This window comes from Aspergillus candidus, assembly GCF_002847045.1.
Source record: "Aspergillus candidus strain CBS 102.13 unplaced genomic scaffold BDW47scaffold_22, whole genome shotgun sequence".
Classification (NCBI taxonomy): domain Eukaryota; kingdom Fungi; phylum Ascomycota; class Eurotiomycetes; order Eurotiales; family Aspergillaceae; genus Aspergillus; species Aspergillus candidus.
The window spans coordinates 161,216-183,612 of record NW_020194027.1 but is presented as its reverse complement, the minus strand read 5'-3'; the positions used below and the strand labels follow the sequence as shown (position 1 = coordinate 183,612).

The 22,397-nt window shown below is 53.6% G+C and overlaps 11 protein-coding genes across 11 annotated transcripts; 7 read left to right on the top strand and 4 right to left on the bottom strand.

Annotated features, from left to right (window-relative positions):
• The first annotated feature begins 164 nt into the window (after positions 1-164).
• Positions 165-2,994, top strand: BDW47DRAFT_105743 (uncharacterized protein). The gene has a single exon (XM_024812629.1). The coding sequence runs from the start codon at positions 293-295 to the stop codon at positions 2,318-2,320; it is 2,028 nt and encodes a 675-aa protein (XP_024672064.1). The 5' UTR covers positions 165-292; the 3' UTR covers positions 2,321-2,994.
• A 394-nt stretch (positions 2,995-3,388) lies between these two features.
• Positions 3,389-5,312, top strand: BDW47DRAFT_31192 (alpha-mannosyltransferase). The gene has a single exon (XM_024818723.1). The coding sequence runs from the start codon at positions 3,648-3,650 to the stop codon at positions 5,118-5,120; it is 1,473 nt and encodes a 490-aa protein (XP_024672063.1). The 5' UTR covers positions 3,389-3,647; the 3' UTR covers positions 5,121-5,312.
• Positions 5,313-5,540: 228 nt separating this feature from the next.
• On the bottom strand, positions 5,541-6,021 carry BDW47DRAFT_125752 (uncharacterized protein; the record flags this gene model as incomplete). Its single annotated transcript, XM_024816439.1, has 3 exons — positions 5,541-5,639; positions 5,690-5,811; positions 5,880-6,021. 3 exons carry the CDS (start codon positions 6,019-6,021, stop codon positions 5,541-5,543), a joined length of 363 nt encoding a protein of 120 aa, XP_024672062.1.
• Positions 6,022-6,092: 71 nt separating this feature from the next.
• BDW47DRAFT_105741 (uncharacterized protein) lies at positions 6,093-6,798 on the top strand. The gene has a single exon (XM_024812628.1). The coding sequence runs from the start codon at positions 6,304-6,306 to the stop codon at positions 6,532-6,534; it is 231 nt and encodes a 76-aa protein (XP_024672061.1). The 5' UTR covers positions 6,093-6,303; the 3' UTR covers positions 6,535-6,798.
• A 198-nt stretch (positions 6,799-6,996) lies between these two features.
• BDW47DRAFT_105737 (cytochrome P450) lies at positions 6,997-9,569 on the bottom strand. Its single transcript, XM_024812627.1, has 7 exons — positions 8,991-9,569; positions 8,780-8,912; positions 8,504-8,695; positions 8,257-8,408; positions 7,950-8,194; positions 7,563-7,834; positions 6,997-7,501 (listed from the first exon to the last, which is right to left on the bottom strand). The coding sequence occupies exons 1-7, from the start codon at positions 9,187-9,189 to the stop codon at positions 7,132-7,134; spliced, it is 1,563 nt and encodes a 520-aa protein (XP_024672060.1). The 5' UTR covers positions 9,190-9,569; the 3' UTR covers positions 6,997-7,131.
• Positions 9,570-9,704: 135 nt separating this feature from the next.
• On the top strand, positions 9,705-10,587 carry BDW47DRAFT_105736 (uncharacterized protein; the record flags this gene model as incomplete). Its single annotated transcript, XM_024812626.1, has 3 exons — positions 9,705-10,250; positions 10,313-10,465; positions 10,536-10,587. Coding segments are annotated over exons 1-2 (285 nt in total), but the record flags the coding sequence as incomplete, so codon positions are not given.
• A 347-nt stretch (positions 10,588-10,934) lies between these two features.
• On the top strand, positions 10,935-12,079 carry BDW47DRAFT_105735 (protein-transporting protein BCP1). Its single transcript, XM_024812625.1, has 3 exons — positions 10,935-11,051; positions 11,119-11,355; positions 11,413-12,079. Exons 1-3 carry the CDS (start codon positions 10,965-10,967, stop codon positions 11,968-11,970), a joined length of 882 nt encoding a protein of 293 aa, XP_024672058.1. The 5' UTR covers positions 10,935-10,964; the 3' UTR covers positions 11,971-12,079.
• Positions 12,080-12,144: 65 nt separating this feature from the next.
• Positions 12,145-13,132, bottom strand: BDW47DRAFT_125749 (chorismate mutase ARO7; the record flags this gene model as incomplete). Its single annotated transcript, XM_024816438.1, has 3 exons — positions 12,145-12,222; positions 12,277-12,928; positions 13,062-13,132. The coding sequence occupies 3 exons, from the start codon at positions 13,130-13,132 to the stop codon at positions 12,145-12,147; spliced, it is 801 nt and encodes a 266-aa protein (XP_024672057.1).
• Positions 13,133-14,140: 1,008 nt separating this feature from the next.
• mdv1 (WD repeat-containing protein) lies at positions 14,141-16,332 on the top strand (the record flags this gene model as incomplete). The annotated part of the gene is made up of 5 exons (XM_024815093.1): positions 14,141-14,224; positions 14,294-14,897; positions 14,951-15,142; positions 15,208-15,998; positions 16,054-16,332. The coding sequence occupies 5 exons, from the start codon at positions 14,141-14,143 to the stop codon at positions 16,330-16,332; spliced, it is 1,950 nt and encodes a 649-aa protein (XP_024672056.1).
• Positions 16,333-16,870: 538 nt separating this feature from the next.
• BDW47DRAFT_131725 (uncharacterized protein) lies at positions 16,871-19,302 on the top strand (the record flags this gene model as incomplete). The annotated part of the gene is made up of 1 exon (XM_024817380.1): positions 16,871-19,302. The coding sequence occupies exon 1, from the start codon at positions 17,449-17,451 to the stop codon at positions 19,300-19,302; it is 1,854 nt and encodes a 617-aa protein (XP_024672055.1). The 5' UTR covers positions 16,871-17,448.
• Positions 19,303-19,733: 431 nt separating this feature from the next.
• Positions 19,734-21,742, bottom strand: BDW47DRAFT_131723 (putative MFS transporter; the record flags this gene model as incomplete). Its single annotated transcript, XM_024817379.1, has 7 exons — positions 19,734-19,907; positions 19,993-20,120; positions 20,203-20,277; positions 20,351-21,010; positions 21,061-21,150; positions 21,211-21,524; positions 21,585-21,742. The coding sequence occupies 7 exons, from the start codon at positions 21,740-21,742 to the stop codon at positions 19,734-19,736; spliced, it is 1,599 nt and encodes a 532-aa protein (XP_024672054.1).
• Between the last annotated feature and the right edge of the window lie 655 nt (positions 21,743-22,397).

Genomic DNA, 22,397 nt, shown 5'->3' with positions numbered 1-22,397 from the left:
GATCGTAGTGACACTATTCCCAATGTGGAGTGATAGACCCCCACGGTGGTGATTGCTGATCCTTGGTGTTGACATTCCATATCCGGTTTAGCATGGTCCCCCCGACCAACCTTATCTGTACCTGATTTCAAGCTTCCTTTCATCTCTCTTTCCAGAGATTCCATGTTGACTACACCTCAAAACACCCCATCTTTTGCACCAATCTGATTTGTTTTTTGTTGAGGATATCAGTCGGTCCAAGCCCTCCCAAGCTGCCGTTCGGCTTTTTGATGCAGTGGTCAAGATTTTCAATATGCCTCGTGGGTCACTGGAAAGTCTGCCCCGCGAGATATCGCTACAGATATTGGAGGTGCTAAACTATGAGCATCCGCCAAGTCTGTTGGCTGTCGCCTGTACCAACAAGCACTGCTATTCACTTGCCACTCCGCTGCTCTTCCGGACACTCAAAATTATTTATGGCGGGCCTCGAAAACTGAGTATCGATGTACAGAGATACACCGAGATGCTGTCACGGTCCGCGAGCTTTCGACACGTTCGCCGTCTCCTGATCTCTAGCGATCACTATGACCATGACCATGACCAGGATTATGATGACGAGTGGGAACGTGACTATCAATGGAAACGATCGAAAACATCGCGAGTAGAGCGTGGCGAAAGTGAAGAGTCGATATTTGAGCCACATGATCGTAGGGTCCGTTGGCACAGGGACGACGTGCAGCCCATCCGGGACGTCCACAAGATGGATGATAAATGGAACCCACTGGAAATTTTCTTGAAGACGCTGCCAGGTCTGACGGATCTGGTATTTGAATGCCGCGAGCTACTTCCCCCTTGTGTCCTAGAGACTCTTCATCACTATCGCCCGGAGTGTCGGCTCCATGTTGATCTTTCAAACCTTCCCTGTCTATACGGGCATCCGGTTCATATTCATGAACTTGCACTTCTACGCTCCGAGTGTCTTTACGCTATCATGATTAATTGCGAGGAAGACGATCGCCATGATTCAGATGGAGCTACCAGTCATCATGCAGATGCAGTCCAACAATTGGTGGCGGGTGTAGCACCCAATCTGAGGGAAGCCTACATGCTTTTTGATTATACAAGTAGCCATGATGGAACACGGGATGGTTTAAATTCTCGAAAAGGGCTTGATCTCAAGCACAAGGGACAAATGCTCTCGCAGAGACGACTTGCCTGTCTGCAACTCGAAGATGATTATACACAATTATCCAAAGGCTGGATGGAGTATTGGGCGGTCAGCACAGACTTTTCATCGTTGAATATCTTAAAGCTCTGGTCGGATGCCGAGGAGGATATGTTGAGATATCTCATTGCCAACCACAACTTCGGGTCACTTCACACGTTGCTTTTGACCCTGCCGTCGGCCTTTAGTCCCCGGATATCTGGAAGCTACCATGACACAGTTGCTGATTTTCTCCTCAGCCTTCCCCCATTGTCGAACCTCACATTACGAGAGTGGAGACGTGGCCTGCTATTAGATGCAGCCATCTCATATCATGGGCCCAAACTGCGTAAGCTTTGTGTTTCGCCATTTGATGATGATGTCTTTAAACTAGAAAATGTTAAGCAACTGTCTGTGTCTTGTCCTCTGCTTGAAGAGTTGGAGCTCCCGCTCCACAGATCCAAGGGTGACTCCACGGAAGTATTGACCTACCAAGCCCTGGGCTCGCTCCCTTCACTAAGATGTCTCAACCTGACTCTTGATGCGTCGAATCGAAGCGTCCTAGACTCCGGGGTGAACTCCGACGGAGAGCCCATAATCCCGGACGATCCCGCCTTCGACGAGTTTGACCGGGCGTTCTTCACAGGCGACCGATTTTCCCACCCGGGGATGCAATACCACGGCATCCAGCGCTTTCCCCGAAATGGCCACATCCGAGACTCGCTTATCAATAGCGCCCTGGACCAGACACTCGCGCGTGACATCTTCCGTGCTGTATCCTCGGGGAAAAAACCATCCTCGATACCGTTCGAGACGTTGTCCCTGACCATGAAAGGTGGAAGCGACTTGGGCGGCGACCCGCAACTATTAGCGGGCTTAACCCGGCTGGTCCATCGCCTGAACCGCCCGTTCACAGTCAAGCGTAATCTGCGCGATGATCGTTGCGATGACTTAATTATCAGGAGACACAAACACACTGATTACAGCGACATTTACTCTGCCAATGCACAAATCACACCCTACGAAGATATTTTCTGCCGCGTCTGGCCTGTCAGCCAGCGCCATCGCAAGAAATGGTGGAAGAGATGGCACGGCCTACCTTTGGCGGAGCTGCCTGCGTCGGGATTGGATTCTTAAGCTGTGTTTAAGTACACATGGCTGCACTGAGGTAGAGGAAGCCCATCAAAGATCTGCTGAAATTGCCGTCCACCGTCCTTCTCGGTCACTCATCCTTGGAATTACAAAAACTGTTCCTAATTAAACCCAACCCCTTTCACATATAGGTCTCTCCAACTTCGTTGAGACCAACCAACAGCCCTGTTTGCAACCGCAACGAAAGTCCCGTGAACATACCTTCCTCCTGGTCGGAACTCGCACAGCAGGAGTTCAGATTATCTTGGTGATATCCGTGTTTCATGCCATAGCCGCTTTCCTACATTTCATTCGCGGGCACATTGTTCGTCTTTAATGTTTTGACGCACACGCCGAGTCTGAATCACAGGTTTTAGATCCACATGGCCTAGTGCAACGATGATAGCTTCTCCTCAATCGCAGTTGCTGACGTGGTTGGCATGAGGTTGTAACGAGTTCTACCGGCCAGATAGGCGAGCAAAGGCTCATTCAGCACCGGAAACCATCATCAAATTCTGGTTCTATGGGAAGGAATATTGATCTCACATTGCTTTATTGGCGTAGTCTATTACTTGGACAAATCAACGACCTATATGGGTGGAGCAGGGTTCTAGATAAACCGGCTCTTAGGAACCATAAGCGTGCGGCCTGTCCCGCCTGGATTATTTTCTGCACAATTTCATCCTGCCACTGTCAAAAGTTTGGTCTCTTGATGTTTTTTTGGCGTTTATGAAGCTACATCTAGATATGGTTCAGTTGATTAGGCAATGGATCGACAATGATCACGACTGGAATCAACACGGAAGTATAACAGACGTTGATATGGGGCTAAACTGGTTTGGCTTGAACGGTCTTTCCACGTGGTTCGATTCCTATATTCAATATGTTTATTTTTACTTTCCCATCAATTCCTGTACATCTTTGGATTCAGGAATATATCAGTCCAACCAGGTCTGATGCCCAACGGCAGAGACCGATTATGCCGGCACCCACCGCCTTCCGGGGGGCGAATTTCGGCTTCCCGTCATCAACATGCGCGGCTTCTTCCCATCTCCTGATCACCTTTTACCCCTAATTTCTCTGCAGTTCACTTCATTTGCTTCTTCTTCGGTTTTCTCAGCGCTGTCTCTCTATTTTCTGTCAGTCACAAATTCGTCAACAAGTCTGGAACTTGAACAAGAAAAAATCGCCTGACTACTCCCCCCAGTCGCCATCCGCCTGCCATGTCAACGTGCTGTTGAGGAGGATCGTCTTTCACATTTATAGACCTTTTGGAGGTCATTCACATACAGATACCATTATCTCACATTCTAATACCCTCTGATTCGCCGATATGGTTGTCTTTCGATCGAATAAATTGCGCAACATCTTCTATGCGGTCACCGCCTTGATTGTGGTCTGCACCATTTACCTCAATTGGACGCCAACTCCGGCCTCTGTTGTCCCCGTCACGGTTTTTGAAGTCCCGTTAAACGAACGACAGGCGGCTTTTTGGAAGGCCTTCAAGCCCATCCTTGAATCGCACGCGCCCGGTACCTCCGAGCCAACACTTCGGGAACCCGCCCCCGCCCAGTACTTCAATGCCTCGACAACCGAACCCCGACCCGACCTCGTCACCCTCAGCGATGGCGACCTACACGCGATGGAGGAGGCGCATGCCAAATACCTCCACGAAGTGAGCACGTCGAGTCGGCTGCGCCCGGTGCATTCGGCCGGTACACGGGGCTTGGTGACAACAGCGGGACAGACCTACCTGCCCGTGTTCATGGCGGCTCTTCGGATGCTACGTCGCACGGGCTCGAAACTGCCGGTCGAGGTGTATATGAGGGACGGGGGCGAATACGAGAAGCACATCTGCGAGCATATCCTTCCCACCATGGGGGCACGCTGCCTCATCCTGTCCGACGTCATGAGCAAGGCCGCCATCGAATACTACCAACTGAAGGTCTTTGCCGTCCTGTTCTCGTCCTTTGAGGAGGTCATCTGGATGGATGCGGATTGCTTTGCGCTAGACAAGCCGGAGATCCTGTTCAACAATGAACCCTTCAGGTCGAAAGGGCTGGTTACGTGGCCTGACTTCTGGGCGTCGTCCGTGTCGCCCCAGTACTACAAGATCTCCGGCCAACCGGTTCCTCCCATGACGGAACGACAGTCGACGGAGACGGGGGTCTTTCTCGTCTCCAAGAAGACCCACTGGAACACGCTACTCCTGGCGGCGTATTACAACTTCTACGGCCCATCGCATTACTTCCAACTCCTGTCGCAAGGCGGACCGAGCGACGGCGACAAGGAAACGCTACTCCACGCCGCCTCTGCCGTGGGGAAACCGTTCTACGCCGTGAGTGAACGCGTGCAGGCGATCGGGCACGACAAGGAGGGCGAGATCTCGGGCTCCGCCATGGCGCAGTCCGACCCCCTTGCCGACCATGCCCTGACCAGCGAGGGCAAATGGCGGGTCCAGGATCCGGCCGTCGCCAACCCCCCGCGAGTGTTCTTCATCCACGCCAACTACCCCAAGTTTAACCCTGGTGAGGACGTTTTCGGGACATCCTTCGAGACGACGCCTACCATTAAGCCGGATGGCAGCGAGGGCCGGGCGTGGACGGCGCCGGCGGACGTGTTGACGCGGTTCGGTTCCGACGCGGAGCGGTCGTACTGGGAGGAGATCAAGTGGGTCAGCTGCAACAAGGAGGTCGACTTCAAGGCGTGGAAAGGGAAGGGCGATGTCTGCAGGAATGTGGAACACTACTGGCAGAGTGTGTTTGCGGAGCCGCACGACGACGATCCCAAGTTCGTGGCCGGTTGAGATTTCTCCCCACTGTACGCTTGAGCCCTTGCTACCTGGAAGATCTACCTACGACCTGCCTGGACACCTTCACTGGACCTGGACCTAGACTTGAACCTAACGTGGACATCCGTGCATGACATCCTGTTACGAGCAACGACTACTGAATAATCCGCTGTACCTAATCATCCCCCGACTTCTTATGTATATAATAATCAGACGAAGCAGAACATAGCAGATCAAGATCATTCAACGTATCATTTCATTCATGAACCCGGAATGGAAAACAGCACATAATACCCTAATACATGCTAAAACCTGGCACAGCCAATCAACCAATCAATCAATCAATCACCATAACCCAAACTCCCATCCTGTTCACGTTTGCTCGTATTATGCAACCGTTTCAAATCGACATTTTTTTTAGGAAATGCAAGACCTTTACGCGGCTCCCTTCTTCTTCAGGATCTCCTGCTCCTCTTGCTGGATCTCCTTGTCAATCTTGGCGCCTTTGGAGGGCTCGTGGCCGTGCAATACCGCCTAAGACCATTAGTCGCCATACATGTCATACAGTGATAGAAGGAACATACCGGCTTCGTGGGATCCTGCTTGCTCAGCTCCGCCTCGGGATCATACTCCCGGTTGTGGTGATGGCTGGGGTCGTCCTTGCGCTCCTGCGCGTTGAGTCTGTTGGCGATGGAGCGTCCGTCCTCTGCGTTTCGTTAGTGTCTCTCCTGTGAATCCATATGGATGAATAGATGGTGGACGGTGGTGACATACTCGAGTCAAGGTTCTTGTGGCTGTGGGGCACACCCTCCTTGTAGGGCTCGTGCTGCTGCTGGGCCTCGGCGCGAGAGATGTTACGCTGGTCACCGGCGACGTAGAGGTTGCCGGCTCCGACATTGGACTGCGTCTGCGACATTGTGGTTGTGTTTGGTGAGGAGAAGTAGTGGATGAGGAAGGAGAGAATGTTGATAGTATAGAGAGTTTCGTTGAGGTAGATTGGATGTGAATGGGTGTCCAAAGACGACGACATCGTCTCGCTTTATGTTAACTTACATGCCCATGACATCATATCCTGGGTGGGTTGGTCCAAGTCGCTGAGATCATAGAGTGGGTCCACACACAACCTGATAGTGGTTGTTCCTTCCAGTGCTTCCACTGTGGAAGCTTGGAAGGGTTGTAGATTGTGGATTGGTAGTGGATGGGCTTGTGTCATGGTTTCCATTTTTGTTGCTGGTTTGACTGGGTATTGATCTTAATCTTGCGGAGGGGTTATGATATCATGGATTTTGACCTCGTTTTCTTTCGTTGTTTTTCTTTTCGCTATGCTTCTTGTGTGGTCGTTTTGATTCTGTTCTTTTCATTCTGTTTCTCTTCTTTTCGGTTTCTTTCCCCTTCCTTTGGTGCTGTATACACTGGATATGAGGGTTGATGTTATCACGTGCTCGACGCGACTATTGACAACATCCGGATCATTCAGTCTAGATATACAATGAGTGAAGACCTGTTAGGATGATATCTTGAATAATATCTTCTGAGGCTGTTATGGCATATTGATTGACTCCAGACAGATAGCCATCACTTTAGCATTCCATACTATAAGCATGATGCGACAGTCGCTCGTGCGCTGTAAAGATGGATATACGGTAGATCAGGCACGCCAGTCTACTTCATACTGATAAATCTTTAAAGCAATACTAGAAGTACTCTTCAGATGGTTTCTATTGATTAACCTGCTCTCGAATGATATGAAAGATGGGCTACTTCTTCACATACTCAAATGACATATTTTCCAACTCCGAGTCAATCATAGTTATCACACCTCTAATAAAAGATTCATCTACTGTAGAGCTATCACTCCTACAATAGTAGAGCATCGGGCATAGATAAATTTATAACATAGGATAAAGACTAATATCAAACCAGGTATGTACAAGAGCGAATTGAGAGAAATCCTCCAAAACAACTTGTTCACTTCCCACAGTCAACCCATCTTCACAATCAAGCACCCAACCCTCTCCACGCCATACTAAACTTTTTCGATCTCCTTCGCATGACTCTCCTCCCACGGATGCTCAACCTCCACCGACCGGATCAGCGCCTCATGCGCCTCACTCCGCGGCCGAACCCGCAACTGGTACGGCTCTGGATGGCTCACCACGCCCGGCAAGAACCCCGTCTCCTCCCCTGCTCCCTCTGTTTTTCCGACATTGAACACTGCCAAAGACTGCGCAATGCTCAGAAAGATGGTATTATCGGCGAGCAGCTTCCCTGGACAAATGCGTCGACCGAACCCAAAGGACAGCGTATGCGGGTTCAGCTCAGGAGTCGGGCCCAGGAAGCGCTCTGGTCGGAACTCCATCGGGTCGGGGTAAACGGATGGGTCGTGCGTGATGGCCCTGTTTTTCACACTGTCAGCATTGCCATGTTCATTATGATAAGTGGGGGAGGAATAATAACCAGATGTTTGGCAGAATCAACGATCCCTTCGGGATCCGATACCCCGAGTACATGTCGTCTTGGGTACACGCGTGCGGGATCCCCATGGGCGCGACGGGGTGCCAGCGGAGAGTCTCTTTGACGAGAGCGTCAATGTAAGGTAGCTTCTCGCGGTCGGCGTAGGTGGGTAGTCGGTGCACGCCTACCACCCGGTCGATCTCCTCTTGGGCTTTGCGTTGCGCGTCTGGGTTGCGCGCTATGGCGAGGAAGAAACAGGCGAGGGAGGAGACGGTCTAGGTTGCATCGTCGTCATTAGTGCTGTGCTTCCCTGGCTGCTGATGCATGCGTGCATGGGATGTGGTCTTGGTAGGACAATGGGAGGGAATGGATATGACCTGAGGGACATACCGTGTCGGCGCCACCCAGGTATAACGATGCAGCCGTCCACTTCGCGACTCGCGCTTCCTCTGTTGTCCACTGGCCAGAGTCCTCTTCGAGCAAGCTGGCAACATACGAAGGGGTGTATGTCCCCCGTCTCATTTGCTCCTCCGCGAACCGGTAGGGCTTTTCAATCGTGTTGAGGAGGGTCATTCGCCATGCTGCCGCCGTCTTCTTGAACCCAGTTCCTGGAAACCAGCTGGGAAGGTGTTTCACTAGTTTCACGATTGGTATCGTTATCATCTTCATCCTGTCGGGCGACGGTGGGTTGCCTTACACCAGGGGATCGTATCCACCAACCATATTCCCGGCGTCCCCGCTATTGAAAACTTTGCCATGGCATCGTTGGCCATTTCAACGAGCGGATCGCGACCGTGTGGCTCGATCGTATACCCGTATGCGATTTTCAGGATCACCGCTCCCGCTTCTCTGGTAGCCCGTCAATATGAGTTCGCCAGATCCCACCCATACTCATACTCGGGAATAGGAAAAGTATCAGGACCAAGAAATGGACGAGAACATACGTCCGAATATGCTGCACCAGATCATTTGGGCGATCGAGAACCCGCAGCAGAAACCGGCGGACCTCGACCTCCTGCAGCGGGTTAAAGCGCGCAGCGGTCACTTTGGACCCCAGAACGCGATGCATTACCTTGCGGTAGGTGCGGAACCTGTCCGAGTAGGGTTGCATGGCAGTTATATCCTCCCAGCCGATCCTAAATCACATGTCATGCGCCGGTTACTGACCATACGGGTCGAATAGAAAGACCGGTGCGATAGGGATGGGTGGGGAGACGGACATTTCGCCGGCAAACGTCATGCGCGGCCGCGAGGAGTAGATGGCTGAGCGCTTTTCCATTAAGTCGAAGGCGGCTTGAGCGTCATTTATGATGACGATCGTCTGGCCGAGGATGGTAATGGAGCTGATGGGGCCTGTTCAATCATTGTTGGTGGTTGACTCGGATGGCTGTTTTGTGACGAGGCAACAGGCAGGCTGGGGGCAGAGTCTACCGTATAAGTGCTTGAACTTGGCCCAATGTTCCCAATCCTTCGTCCCCGGCGGCGGCAGATCCCCCAGGTTGCCGATGAGAAGCTTGCCCTTGGGTCCCGGGGGCAAAGGGGATTGGTTCGATCGAGACGACAGCAGCTGCTTCAGGACATACAGCACTGCGAGTCCTAGGAGGACACTGGCCAGACTGGCGAGGCCCATGATGGCGGTACTTGATATCTTACTGGAAAAAGATAACGAAACTGATGGCCGACAATCATCAGAGTTAAACAAGAAATGGCCCAGCTTGACCAGACGTGACTGAGAGCAAGGACCAGGTTTATCTGTTTAACAGGACCCAGGTTCGCGGGAGGTTCCTTCGCTCCTCTGCTGATTAGGTGCCTTGATTTGATCGCCATGACCCTCGGGGCAGCGTTCGTCCCACGCAAGGGGAAGGGGGACAGCTATCTCCCCACCGTGAAGCGGGGACGGGACGTTTTCCGTCCATCCGGATGCTTGGTCTCCATGCGATGTGGGGTCATGTCCAACGTCCGAGCGATGACAGGTCTATGGAGCCAGTGGTGCAAATGGACGGGTGTGACGATCATCCCACCATTTTGATCGTGGCATAGTGCCGAGTTTAGACTAGAGTGGTTCCGACAAAAGGACTGAACAATCAGCATTGGTTGAAAAGTCAGCGAGGACGCCAGTCGAGATCGGCAGACTTAGGGTTGCCCGGTCGCGCCGCCTGTCAGGGATGCGCAATCGATGCACAGGGCGATTTCATTGTCAAAAGAGCCACTCTGAACAATGCTATGATTATCAGCTCACCAGATATTTCTCGCATAATTGACTGACATCCGGCGAGCATCCAGTAATAACTGCCGTGCCCCTGGTCGAGGTGTTCGTGTTGGAGGCGCGACACGATGTCCTCCCCCGCCTGGGACTTTTCACCGGATTGACCGACCTGCGCGATAAAAACCTCTTGTCCACAGTCCCCTCCTCCCCCTTATCTGGTAAAGTTTTGTTGACGGTCCTAACGGACTGGGTGCACAGAGCAATTGCCTCTCAACAGTGTTGAAAACGTCCCACTGCACGACGACAGATCCAACATGCATCTGTAGCACCCTCGCTGGCAGGAGCTTTGGGCATGTCGGCGCTGATCATGGTCAGTTTACGAGTGGTCCAGCGTGTTTGGATCAAGAAGTCGTTTGGATGGGACGATGGACTGATCTTGATGGGGTTTGCCTGCGCCGTGCCTCTCAATGTACTCGCGTTTCCCTGTATGTTACATACTCCAATCTCAGGGCTACAGCTGATCTGATATCCGTGCCCTGGATGACAGTACAAGCATATGACCTGGGAACAAATATCACCATCTGCTTCGGCGTCTTCAACACCCTCGTCATGATCTTCCAGTGCACGCCCGTCGATTACTTCTGGACGAGCTGGACGGGCGAGACGAGCGGTACCTGCATCGATATAAACGTCATGTTTTGTACGTCTTTCTTTCTTTCCCCTTTCCGCTCCACGGTGGTGCTGTATGGGTGGTGGGCTGATTTAAATAGAATCACGATTGTAAGCTGTTTACGCCTGCATGCTAATATCAATCCATCAATCAAGAATGTTTTGTTTTGATTATCGATGAATTCTCTTCTATATATCACGATGGATCAACTATAGACTGGAATATATGCTCTCTATAGCCGGTACATATTAGCTCTCAACCATAGATATTAGCCCCATTGGTACAACCCAAACAGTAATATTGACCCTCCCCAATCCTGAATTTCTCTTGGAATCAATACATATAACAAGATTTCCGGAGAGTAGAGTTGTTGACTGTCGAATCCTTATAGAAAGAGCGATAAGACGAAAGCGGTTTAGCGCGGGGCCGGAGCAACTTTTTCGACCGCCGATAAGATTTGTCTTCATATCTTCATCTTCATCTCCTCAATCAATTAATTCCAACACCAACAATTGATACAGTATACACAATGGTCAAGCGCAAGCAAGTCAAGGACGGCGACGTCGACATGGAGGGTACCGACCCGCGTGTTCGAGCGGAGGACTCGGACGACGAGGTATACCCCCCATCTCATCACACCATTCCCAAGGAACGACTGCTAACCGCGCAAATCAATGATGTAGGACATTGACATGGTGAATGTCGACTTCGAATGGTTCGATCCTCAACCGGCTGTCGACTTCCACGGTCTTAAGAACCTCCTCCGTCAGCTGTTCGACACCGACGCCATCGACTTTGACATGTCTGCTTTGGCGGACCTGATCCTGTCGCAGCCGACGCTCGGTTCGACCGTCAAGGTGGACGGCAATGAGTCGGATCCGTATGCGTTTCTGTCTGTTCTGAATCTGCAGGAGCACCAGGTGGGATACCTGAAATATGTACAATGGTCTCGCTCAAACAATCTAACAAAGTTGCAGGACAAACCCGTCATCCAAGACCTCACGCGCTACCTCCACCGCAAAGCCCAATCCACCCCCTCGCTCGCCCCCCTCGCCAACCTCCTCTCCCAGTCCCCCCCGCCCCCCATCGGCCTCATCCTCACCGAGCGCCTCATCAACATGCCCTCCGAAGTCGTGCCCCCCATGTACACCATGCTGCAGGAGGAGATCGCCTGGGCCATCGAAGACAAGGAGCCCTATAACTTCTCGCACTACGTCATCCTCTCCAAGACCTACGAGGAGGTCGAGTCCAAGCTCGATCAGGAGGCTGCCCGCCCTCAGAAGAAGAAGAAGAAGTCCGCTGAGAGCGGTGTTGAGCGCTTCTATTTTCATCCGGAGGATGAGGTGCTGGAGCGACATGCGCTTTGCTCGGGGTCGGTGTCCTATGATCATCTCGCCGATGAGGGGCTGTCGGATTCGAAGCGCGCGTTTCAGGAATTGGGGATCCGGACGGGTGGGAGCTTGATGTTGCTTGAGGGGGGGAAGTTGGAGGGGGCGGTTAAGGATATGGCCGAGTATATGAGGGGTGGTGCATAGATCTTGCGTCTTCTTCTTTTTTTTCCTATTTTCTTTTTTGCTTTTTTTCTTTCTCGCTGTCTTCTTCTCGTGTTATAATTCCTTACAGCTTATGATCGGTAAAGTTAGCCTGTCTATAGATCTATTCCTTCCCACGTGACGCGTGATTCTATCGTTCCTCGTAATATACATCCCTTATTCCCACTGCGTCCCCTTCAGCCGCTGCATCAGGTAGTCCACCTCGACCACCTTAGTCAGGGGGATGACGCATTCCTGTACTGTCAGTATCAATTGTGTTTGGCGGGGTTGCTGGGAGGGGGAGAATACCTTATACATCGACACCACGGCATTCACGTTGAGTTTCGGCCCCTGCTCGGACGGGAAAGCCGGATCGGTCCCGTAGGTCTTGGCCTTGAGCGCCAACCGCTCCAGCACCTTCTGCTCGACGGCAGCGTTGGTAATGGCGGCATCGATCCCTTCGCGGTCATTCGCCTTGATCAACCGGACAAAGGTCTCCGGATCGTGCTGGAACTTGGCCTCGGCGACGAACTTGCCGAAGTGGATGCGTCGCGAGAGCGCCTGTAGCACGCTGACGTCGCATGTCGCCGCGGACCCGTAGTTCTCCTGGGTCTCGCCACGGTCGGCGCGCCCGAAGCCCGGACACACGGCCGGCAGGATGTCCTCGACGTAGCGCTGCTTGATGGTGGCGTTGACGTTGACGTCGTTGTCGTGCAAGATCTTGGGGTAGCGCAGCGGTTGCAGGATCGGGGTCTCGAGCACGTCGGGGAAGAAGGGGTACTCGTCGGGGGCTTGAAAGCGACGGACTTTGGACTGGAGACGTTCCTGTTCGCGCAGCAGGTAGTCCATAAGGCTGACATCAGTGCCGGGAATGTTGACCCCGCCGGCGAGGTAGACGGGTCGATTGAGTGGGAATTGCACCCGCTCGATGAGGTGGAAAGTGATGGTATCTTCCAGGCGGCTAAATCATTATTAGTATCTTTAACATTGAAGTTATACCACTATATGAATATGGTATTGAACGTGATGGGTTGTTCCACAGGCATGCGAGCAACCGCGGGGTAGGCATTCCGATCGGATAAGGAGCATCTTACATGAGCTGAAAACGGATGTTGGCCAGATCCAAGGCCTTGGAGGCGTCGGAGAGATCGATTGCGGCGTCCATGATGTCCCTTGAGAAGGATTGATGATTGAATAATTATAGAGTAGAGTCGGATTGGGGAGGAAACTCAATTCATCCAAATGCGGAGGAAAACTCGGGGTGATGGAAGGGTCTGAGGGATCCAATGAGGATTGACAGAGGAGGAATTGTAGGATGGAATGGCTCGCGTTGACAGGGATCAATCCAGTAACTAACCTGTCGATCACGTAGGGGGGAATTAAGGAACGAACAGCGTGAAGAGAAAAGATGAGGAGAAGAAGAGGAAGAAGAAGAAGAAGAAGAAGAAGAAGAAGTCGGCGATGAGAAGATGAGAAGATGCAGGTACAAGTGGATAGCTTAGTCGGGATCTGACATATGCTTATGCGTGATACCACAGCACCCTAGACGCCTGAATATATTCTAATTATCGGCATATAATATATCCAGATATATATTCTGGAATCTCCATGATCAATAGATTTATAACATCTCTATATATCATTATATATTCTATCATGTTCAACCTAGTTTGACCTCGGCTGTTCACGATCATTCCGATTCTTCTCTCTATACTTCCCTGGGCCAGAGTCTCCTCCCCAACCATGGAAACCGCTCGGTCAGAGGGTCATCTCCATGAGAGTCAATCTACCAGAATACACCGAATCGGGGACATTATCATAATCATATTATAGAATGATCGATATTATAGACTCATGTTCAGGTATTGATATCCCGGTGATACCATCCCATACTGTATATTACCACCATATTCACCCCGAATCTCCCCGACCAAACCGCCCCCATACCGCGCTAGTAACCAACCCAGCCAACTTTCTTTTCCATCCCGAAACTCCCATCTTGACCGCGTCACATCTTCTTCTCTTCTCTTTTCTCCCCCTCGATCTCGATCTCTCTTCTTTCCTCCCCACCTCCTTCTTCGGACGACTCAACTCGTCTGACCGTCACCAAACCCCACTAGCCGTTCCCGCATGGGTCTCTGAATTCCTCCGTGAGATCTCTTCAGGCGGTGTCATGGATAGACCCCGCCGGGATGAGTCGCCTTCCGGTCTATCGGACATTGTCGAGCAGGACGGTCTCTTAGGAACCGGCATCACCGTCCGTCTTTTCTCCTCCTCCTCCTCCTCCTCTTCAATTTGGATGCACCAACTGATCGATTCCCATTAGGGCCGTCAAATCGAGGCCTTTGGCCGAAAAGTCACTTCCACCGCAGGCCACTTGATGGGACCGACCCCCGACGTGGCCAACCCCCCCGGTCACTACCACCATGCCATGGCCGACATCCAGCGCGAGCTGCGCCGTCCCAACACCCAGCGTCGGGTCTTCTCCCTGACCCAGACCACCCCCACTGATCTGGTCCGCTCCAAGCTATCCACCTCCGAAATTCAATCCCGCGCCCTCTCCTCCCTGCCCGACGACCTCCTCGCCAACATCCCCGATGACTCCAGCTCCTACTCTCTCTTCGAGGGGTTCCAGGTCTCTCAGGATGACTACGAGTTCCGCAAGGCCCACCGCCGACGCTCCTCCAAGAGCAAGAAACTCCTCGAAGGCGGCGACTCGCGCGCCGCCCTTCCCTCCGGCCCCGCCGAACTCAAGCAGGAACGCGACCTGTTGGCCCGCCGCATGGAGCGCATGGGTGTGCGCAAGAACATGTGCAGCTCTGAGATCCACGACATCGACAACAAGATCGCCAATCTTCATACGATGCGCAAGATTGTCCTCGACCGCTTGGCCGGTCTCGAAACGGAGGAGGCGGATCTGGAGCATGAATGTACTTTTTTTTTGATCTTCCTTCCTTCTTATGAATCACACTAATTCACCCAGTGACCGAGCTGGAGAACAAATTGGAGGATATCGAGGAGGAAACCACCCCGACCCCCTCGGAGACCTCCAAACCCGCCGAAAGCGCCGACGAGGCCCCGGCCACGGAAGATCCGGCCATGGATGCCTCATTCATGTCCGAATCCATCTATCAGAAGCTGCCCTCTCCCAAGAGCATCAAGCAGCGATCCACCAGTATGCGGTTCCCCCGCGCACGGCGGAGACGGCGTCGGTTGCTAACCCATTCTCTCATCCGTTAGGGAAACGGTCCATGCCCGTCCTGCACGAGCATTTCGCCCCCGGCTCCGAGATCAAGGAAATCCAAGCCCACACCGATATGATCACGGCCCTCGATTTCGACTACCCCTTCGGCACTATGATCACCGCCGCCCTCGACGACACCGTCCGGGTGTGGGACCTCAATGTGGGTCGCTGCACCGGCTTCCTCGAAGGCCACAACGCGTCGGTCCGGTGTCTCCAGATCGAAGACAACATCGTCGCGACCGGGTCGATGGACGCGTCTGTCAAGCTGTGGGATCTCAGCCGCGCGCGCACGGTGCCCAGCCGCAGCAACATCAGCAAAGGCGGCGACGAGGACGAGGGGGAGAGCGCCGCGCCCGCCACCTCGCTGGAGGACTGCTCCGTGTTCTCCCTGGATGCCCATGTGGACGAGGTGACGGCGCTGCACTTCCGCGGCAACACCCTGATCTCCGGGTCGGCAGACAAGACGCTGCGTCAGTGGGATCTGGTCCGCGGACGCTGCGTGCAGACGCTGGATGTGCTGTGGGCCGCGGCGCAGGCGTCCACCCTGAGCACCGAGGGCCAGTGGCGGCCGTCGGGGCGCCAGCCCGATGCGTCGGCCGATTTCGTCGGCGCCGTGCAGTGCTTCGACGCCGCCCTGGCGTGTGGCACAGCCGACGGCCTGGTCCGCCTGTGGGACCTGCGCAGCGGCCAGGTGCACCGGAGCCTGGTGGGTCATACAGGGCCCGTGACGTGTCTCCAGTTCGACGACGTCCATCTAGTGACCGGCAGCACGGATCGCAGTGTTCGAGTAGGTTTCTCTTCCCCCAGGACAATGTCCTGTGTGCATGCAACTGACCGGTTAGATCTGGGATCTCCGCATGGGGTCCATCTACGACGCCTACGCCTACGATCGGCCCGTGACCAGCATGATGTTCGACACAAAACGCATTGTCTCGGCCGCCGAGGAGAACGTGGTCAAGGTGTACGACAAGGCGGACGGGCATCATTGGGACTGCGGCGCCGGCGTGGGCCTCGACGAGTCGCAGGGTCCCTTGCCGGCCACGGTGGAACGGGTGCGCCTGAAGGATGGATTCCTGGTGGAAGGCCGCAAGGACGGCATCGTGGGCGCATGGACCTGTTAGACGATCTTTACGACAGTGGGTCGGGTATACTCTGTCCCTGTGGGGGGGCCCGGTCCGACTTGTATTTCATGAGCGTTGGTCACTGTATATTATCGGAGTCACTAGCACTTATAGACGCGATGGGCGGTTTGGACGGTCATCAACTTTTCTTGTTCCTATACCGGTTCATCTACACAATGACTCGAGTGTAACATCTGGTTGACTCGACAAAGACGTCGAGACACAAAGAGCGCCTCGTCTCAGGTATTTTAGGGTGCCAGATTAGTGGGTGTCCTGCAGGATTCTGTACACATGAAAAGAAAGAACAAAGAGTAGAGAATCAAGCCACGATCAAGATCGAATCCTCGTAGACAGGTGGTTCTGCATGTATATGTTAGTCAGCATGCATAGCCAATGCATGTCCATACCGGTCTAACCTCATTCGGACACACGCCTTGCCCGATTGGGAGCGTACCTTCATCCATCGATCACTCGACTTTCTGGACTGGACGACGTTGATCGTCACCCTCATCCCACTTCTTTACAACTTTCGCAATTCCACCGATACGCGTCTAATCCCGGTCGCAACACCCTCCCGAGATCATCCCGGAAATTACATCGCGTCTCGAGCCCACCCCGTCTCGATTGTCCCGACGTTGGTCGCCGGTCCGCCGCGTCGCGTCTCGTCCGGAGAACGAAGTCCACCTCTGTTCAGAGCGCTATCCATCAGCCAGTCCCTGGTCGACACTCTGTTCGACCGATATCTATTTTAAGCCCTTTGAAAAGTGGACAAAGAAGGGACGCCATTGCATTGTTGGTCGCAACCACCTTTCATCAACTCCGTCTCTTTGTCCCCTCCCACTTGACACCACTTGTCTGTGGAGAGGCGCTGCGGCGGAGCCCACTTCATGGTCTGGTGGAATAATTAATGGGCAATCCGCTGCTGCATGTCTGATCTTGTCCTCTTCCTTCATCCATTTGACCTCGCTACTCCTGCGACTGACCGATACGACCTCGGCCGGAGCTCCAGTTGCAATCCGGAGTTCACTACCATCAGCCCTCGTCACCCCCGCTCAAGCCATACACCTTTGCTATCCTAGTTTCAGAAGTCCCAATCTCAGTCTTGAATCCTACACCATGCCTCCCAAGCGCGCGGCAGCCCGCCGTAAGGGCGCAACCCCAACTCGCCCCGAGGAACAGACTCCCGAATCCTACTTCCGTGACATGAACCCGGCCGCCAAACCCACGCTCCCCGACCTCCCCACCAAGCATTCGTTCGCCTACGGTTCGACATCGACCCCTCTGCTGCCACGCGAGCTACGGGCGCGACCTCGCATGGGTCTAGCGGAAATCGCTGATGCCATCGACGAGGGCATCCAGATGGCCCAGGAGCGTGAGGACGACCAGCACAACACCCGCTCCGCACGGAAACGGACAGCCTCGCCCGTTCGTCGGCGGGAACCCACCCCGGATCAGGTGCAGCTGATGGGCTCCCTGCAAGATGCGATGGACTCGCCTACCCCGACGCCGCCGGTGCCGCATACCTTCTCCGAAGTGTCCACCCCGGCGTCGCAGGCAGCCAACAACCTCCACTATCCGACCCCCATGATGCAGCTGGGATCTACGGCACCGAACGACGCGGACCTGGAGAGCTCGTTGCAGGTGCACTTCGCCGACAATGACTCCACTATCTCCTGGGATGTCGAGCGCGAGGTCCACGACGACGATCTGCAGCGCGTCGGGCCGACCAAGAAAGGCCCGCAGGGTAAGAACATCAGCGCGCCGCCCCGCCGGTTTTCGGGGCTCGCGTTCGTCAACGAGCCCATCGCCGAGGAGGACGAGCCGCCCTCCATGCTCTCGTCGTCCCCCTCCCCCCCACCGTCGCTCTCCAAATCCAAATCCCGCACCCCCGAGCCGGTCGTCGTCGAGTCGGTCAAACGCAAGAGTGTCTCGCCCGCCAGGCCTTCCACCAACCATCGCGGAGTATCATGGCTGTTTGGATATTTGGTCCGGATCGTGTGGGTCGTGGTGGTGGGCGTCGGGTCGATCAGCGCGGCCGTGTCGTATGGCGACGTCATCGTGGACGTCGCCCGCGACCTCTTCCCCCTGGGCCGCACGAGCCCGTCCGCCTGCCCGAGTGGAACCAAACTGGCCGCCCTGAACAGTCTCAACAATGAAGTATTCAAGCTGGGCACGCAGGTGTCGTCGCTGTCGCGCGAGGTCAAGACCATCAAGACCGAAGTGAAGAACATCCCCGCGGCCACCACGGTCGTCGAGTCGGGGGGCCGCACAGCCCAAGCCCGCACCAACTTCCTCTCCCTCGGCATGGGCGTCATCATCGACCCGCACAGAACAAGCCCATCATCTCGTATCAAACAATCATACTACGAGAAGATGTTCCCCGGCAGCATGGCCCGCAAGCCCCAGCCGGCCCTGACGGCGTTGACGCCGTGGCAGGATGTCGGCGAGTGCTGGTGCAGCAAGCCGCGCCGCGGGATGTCGCAGCTGTCCGTCATGCTCCAGCAGCGCATCGTGCCCGAGGAGGTCGTCGTCGAACACATCCCCAAGGGCGCCACGATCCGGCCGGAGGTCGCCCCGCGCGACATGGAGCTGTGGGTGCGGTTCGCCATCGTCGACGGCGCGGCCAACACGCCCTGGCACCAGGGCCTGGCCCACCTCAGCCGCCAGTCTACGCCCCTCGTCCGCGAGGGCTTCTCCCTGCACGACACCGTCATCGAGACCCTCAAGCTCGCCTACCCGGGCCAGCCCGAGTCGGCCTACTACGGCGACCCGCTCCTGGGCTTGTCGTTCTACCGCGTCGGCCAGTGGACGTACGACATCAACCGCCCGCATCATGTGCAGACGTTTGACCTCGATGCTGTCCTCGACATGCCTTCTCTAAGGGTGGACCATGTGGTGATCCGGGCTAAGACGAATTGGGGCGCGGATGATACTTGTTTGTATCGGGTGAAGTTGCATGGACATTTGTAGTATTTTTTTTGTTTCTCTTTCTGTCTTCAGCCTTTTTTTTTTTTTTTTTTTTTACAACATTTTTTTCTTCTATGATTTGTATGCTTAGTTCGTTCAGGCGCTGGGATAGGAGGACGGCGTTGCTGTTATCGGGTGATGATATCCTGGCATATAATAGACGCGTTACTATTTTTTATATCAACGCTTATTATGAAGTAAACAGAATATTGTAGAAGTCGTCTAATCCTATTAATCTTGGGAATTCACATTCAGAGTATTGTGTAGTATATGTACTCAGTATATCTATGGAAGAGAGAGATGCAATCAACCAGACCAACTGCATCCTGAAGCAGTAGTTCTCATTGTCCTGTCTTGGCCTACCTAGGCGAGCATGGCTACTATTCAGGGTTGAAAGGAGAATATCATTTCGATAGAGATATGTAGAGATAAAGTCAAGAATCAAACTCCGCATTTACCCACCCCGGCACAGGCGCTCTCGACCGCCACGACGCCCCGAACCGCTGCAACGCCGCGAGACCGCTCCCGCTGAGGACGACGACGATCAAAGCCTGGGTGGTGAAGGTCCACGTCCAGCCGGTGGATTCTTGCCAGGGGGCGATGAAGAACTATCATGCGTTAGTCTTCTATATTATATATAGACTGTAGGCTAATGTTATGATGCGTTTATACACCTATAAAAGGGGAACACACCGGGTTGATGAAGGCACTCAGATTGAGAAATACAGCGTAGAAGATGACGATGCTGGTTGATTGTAAGGGGTGGATGTCGATGATATAGCTGGTTGTGATGGTGTTGCCGATTTGGATCCCTGATGCGACTGCTTGGGTTAGTCTCGCTGTTTCTCTTTCTCTATGTCCCTCGATGGATATGCAAAATATATGGAATAGGAGGAGAAATACAGAAGAAAAACGCAACCTGTCCCACCATCCAGTGGTAACTTTTGTCAATGCTCACCCCCCAGAGGATCAATCCCACTGTTTGCATGTAGTCGTCAGTATATCCGAAAGTAACAGGTCAAAGGGGAGAAAGAAAAAAAGAAAGACGAACAAGCTGTCACTCCCACAGCAGGCCATCCCAGCCACAGCCTCATCTCGGCAACTCTGACTCCCCCATTGCGTCTTGCTAGTCTGTTTACCAGCGCGTCGCTTAATCGCCCCGAACAGCCTACCTCTGACACGACCGTCCCCACCAGTAGACCTAGGAAGAGTAGTCCCTGCGTTAGGGGTGTCCACTCTGCATACGCGGCTGGGATCATCGTGATCACTGATAGTACCCACCAGTACCATGTGAAGACGTAGCCCACTACTGTCGCCGCTGCGATGGGACACTGCGTGAAGGTGAGGATGAAGCGCTGCATGGCGGCGAAGATTGAGGGATGGCGGAGGCCGGGGATGGGGTGGATGTTGATGAAGGGGAGGGTTTTGGTCCGGGGGAATTGCTCTTTTTCTTCGTTTACTGTTCTGTCTGCGCGTGGAGGTGGTGTTTCTCTGGATTTGGGGGTGCTTTTGTCGGTGGGAACACCCTGTTCGATATCTGATGATGATGATGATGATGTGGATGTTGGTAAAGAGGTGCACTGTAGCATCAAACTCCGGGGGTATAGTGTCTCCGGCATAAAGAGCAATTCCAACACGAGAAGCACCCCGAAGAGGATCGCGTTAAACCAGTTGATCCAAGCGGCGCTGACGAGGTTGAGAAAGCCGCCGACTGAGTTGTCAGTTTATATCCTCCAACTGTTCTCGAATACACAAACATACACGTTGGGCCCAGTAATAAGCCCGAGTCAATTGCCAACACCCACAGCCCTAACTTTTGGCCGCGCTCATAATCGAAGAAGAGATCGTTGACTGTATTGTCAGTTCATATACATAGATGTATGAGGATCAAGATAAGAATGGATACCATACCCACTGCCATTCCCACCGACGACGCAGGACTCACGCCCACCCCCTGAAAAAATCTCGCCGCCATATACCCCCCATAATCGTCTGCCACAGCTGCCCCCACCGTCGAGACCAGCGCAATTACTGTCCCGACGAGGAACACCACCCGTCGTCCGTAGATGTCGCCCAGTGAGGACCAGATGAGCGGACCCACCGAGAGTCCCAGCGCCGGGAGTGCGACTGTCCAGTTGACTTGCGCGTAGGAGATGTCGAACTGGCTCTGGATGGAGGGGAAGGAGGGGACGGTGGTGGTGGTGATGTAGGTGAAGAGGAAGTATCTATCATCCTTTTAGTATTAGAGCGTGTACGTTTGTTGGAATGGTGAACAGTAAACCCACTTGAACATGACGATCCCGAGGATGCTGTTCTTTTGGAACGCGCTCCAGTTGAGTGGATCCAGTGGATCAGAGGTCGGCTGGGGATGGATGTCTCCATGTTGGATTGTCTGGGCGATACCGTCGGATTGAACGGGCAGATGCTTCTCGTCGATACCCATGGTTTGGATGAACTAGATGGACAACAGGGCCATCTACAGGTATCTGCATACCGGACATGTCTGCGATATAAACTACCCTACAGCTGTTCTGCGCCAAAGCAAGAGGATCTATGTCGAATCAGAAGACATGGCGATATCAGACTGAATTAGGGCACGCCCCTGCCTATGACATTGCAATACCCAACGCCAATCAGGCGTGGCGATAAGTCTGATATCGACATTTCTCCAGCCCTAATCCTGGTATCACTCAACACGGAATGGCCATATCAAGTCGGAAATACTAGGACCATGTACAGATGAGTTTCACCGTTTTCCTCCGGCATTGTTCGACCATCCTCTGCGCTATCGAGTCTGACCATGTACAGCGATATCGGAGTCAGGCCAGCTAGACGATCTAGATCGCGGAGAATCACGATGTCTATCGTTTCCTATTTGGGGTAATAATTGGAGTGCTGATAAGGACATCGTACATACATCCGTCCAAGCCCTAAGCAAGGAGTCTCGACGCGATCTACGGTGGGTCGTTAGAGACAGCAACGTCTAGCATTAGGCCAATTAGAGGGATGCAGTGCAATGCTTCATGCAACTATACGAACGGCCGAAGGATGGAATTGCCATTCTGCCATCATAGTCAGGTCTAGACGATGTATATCTA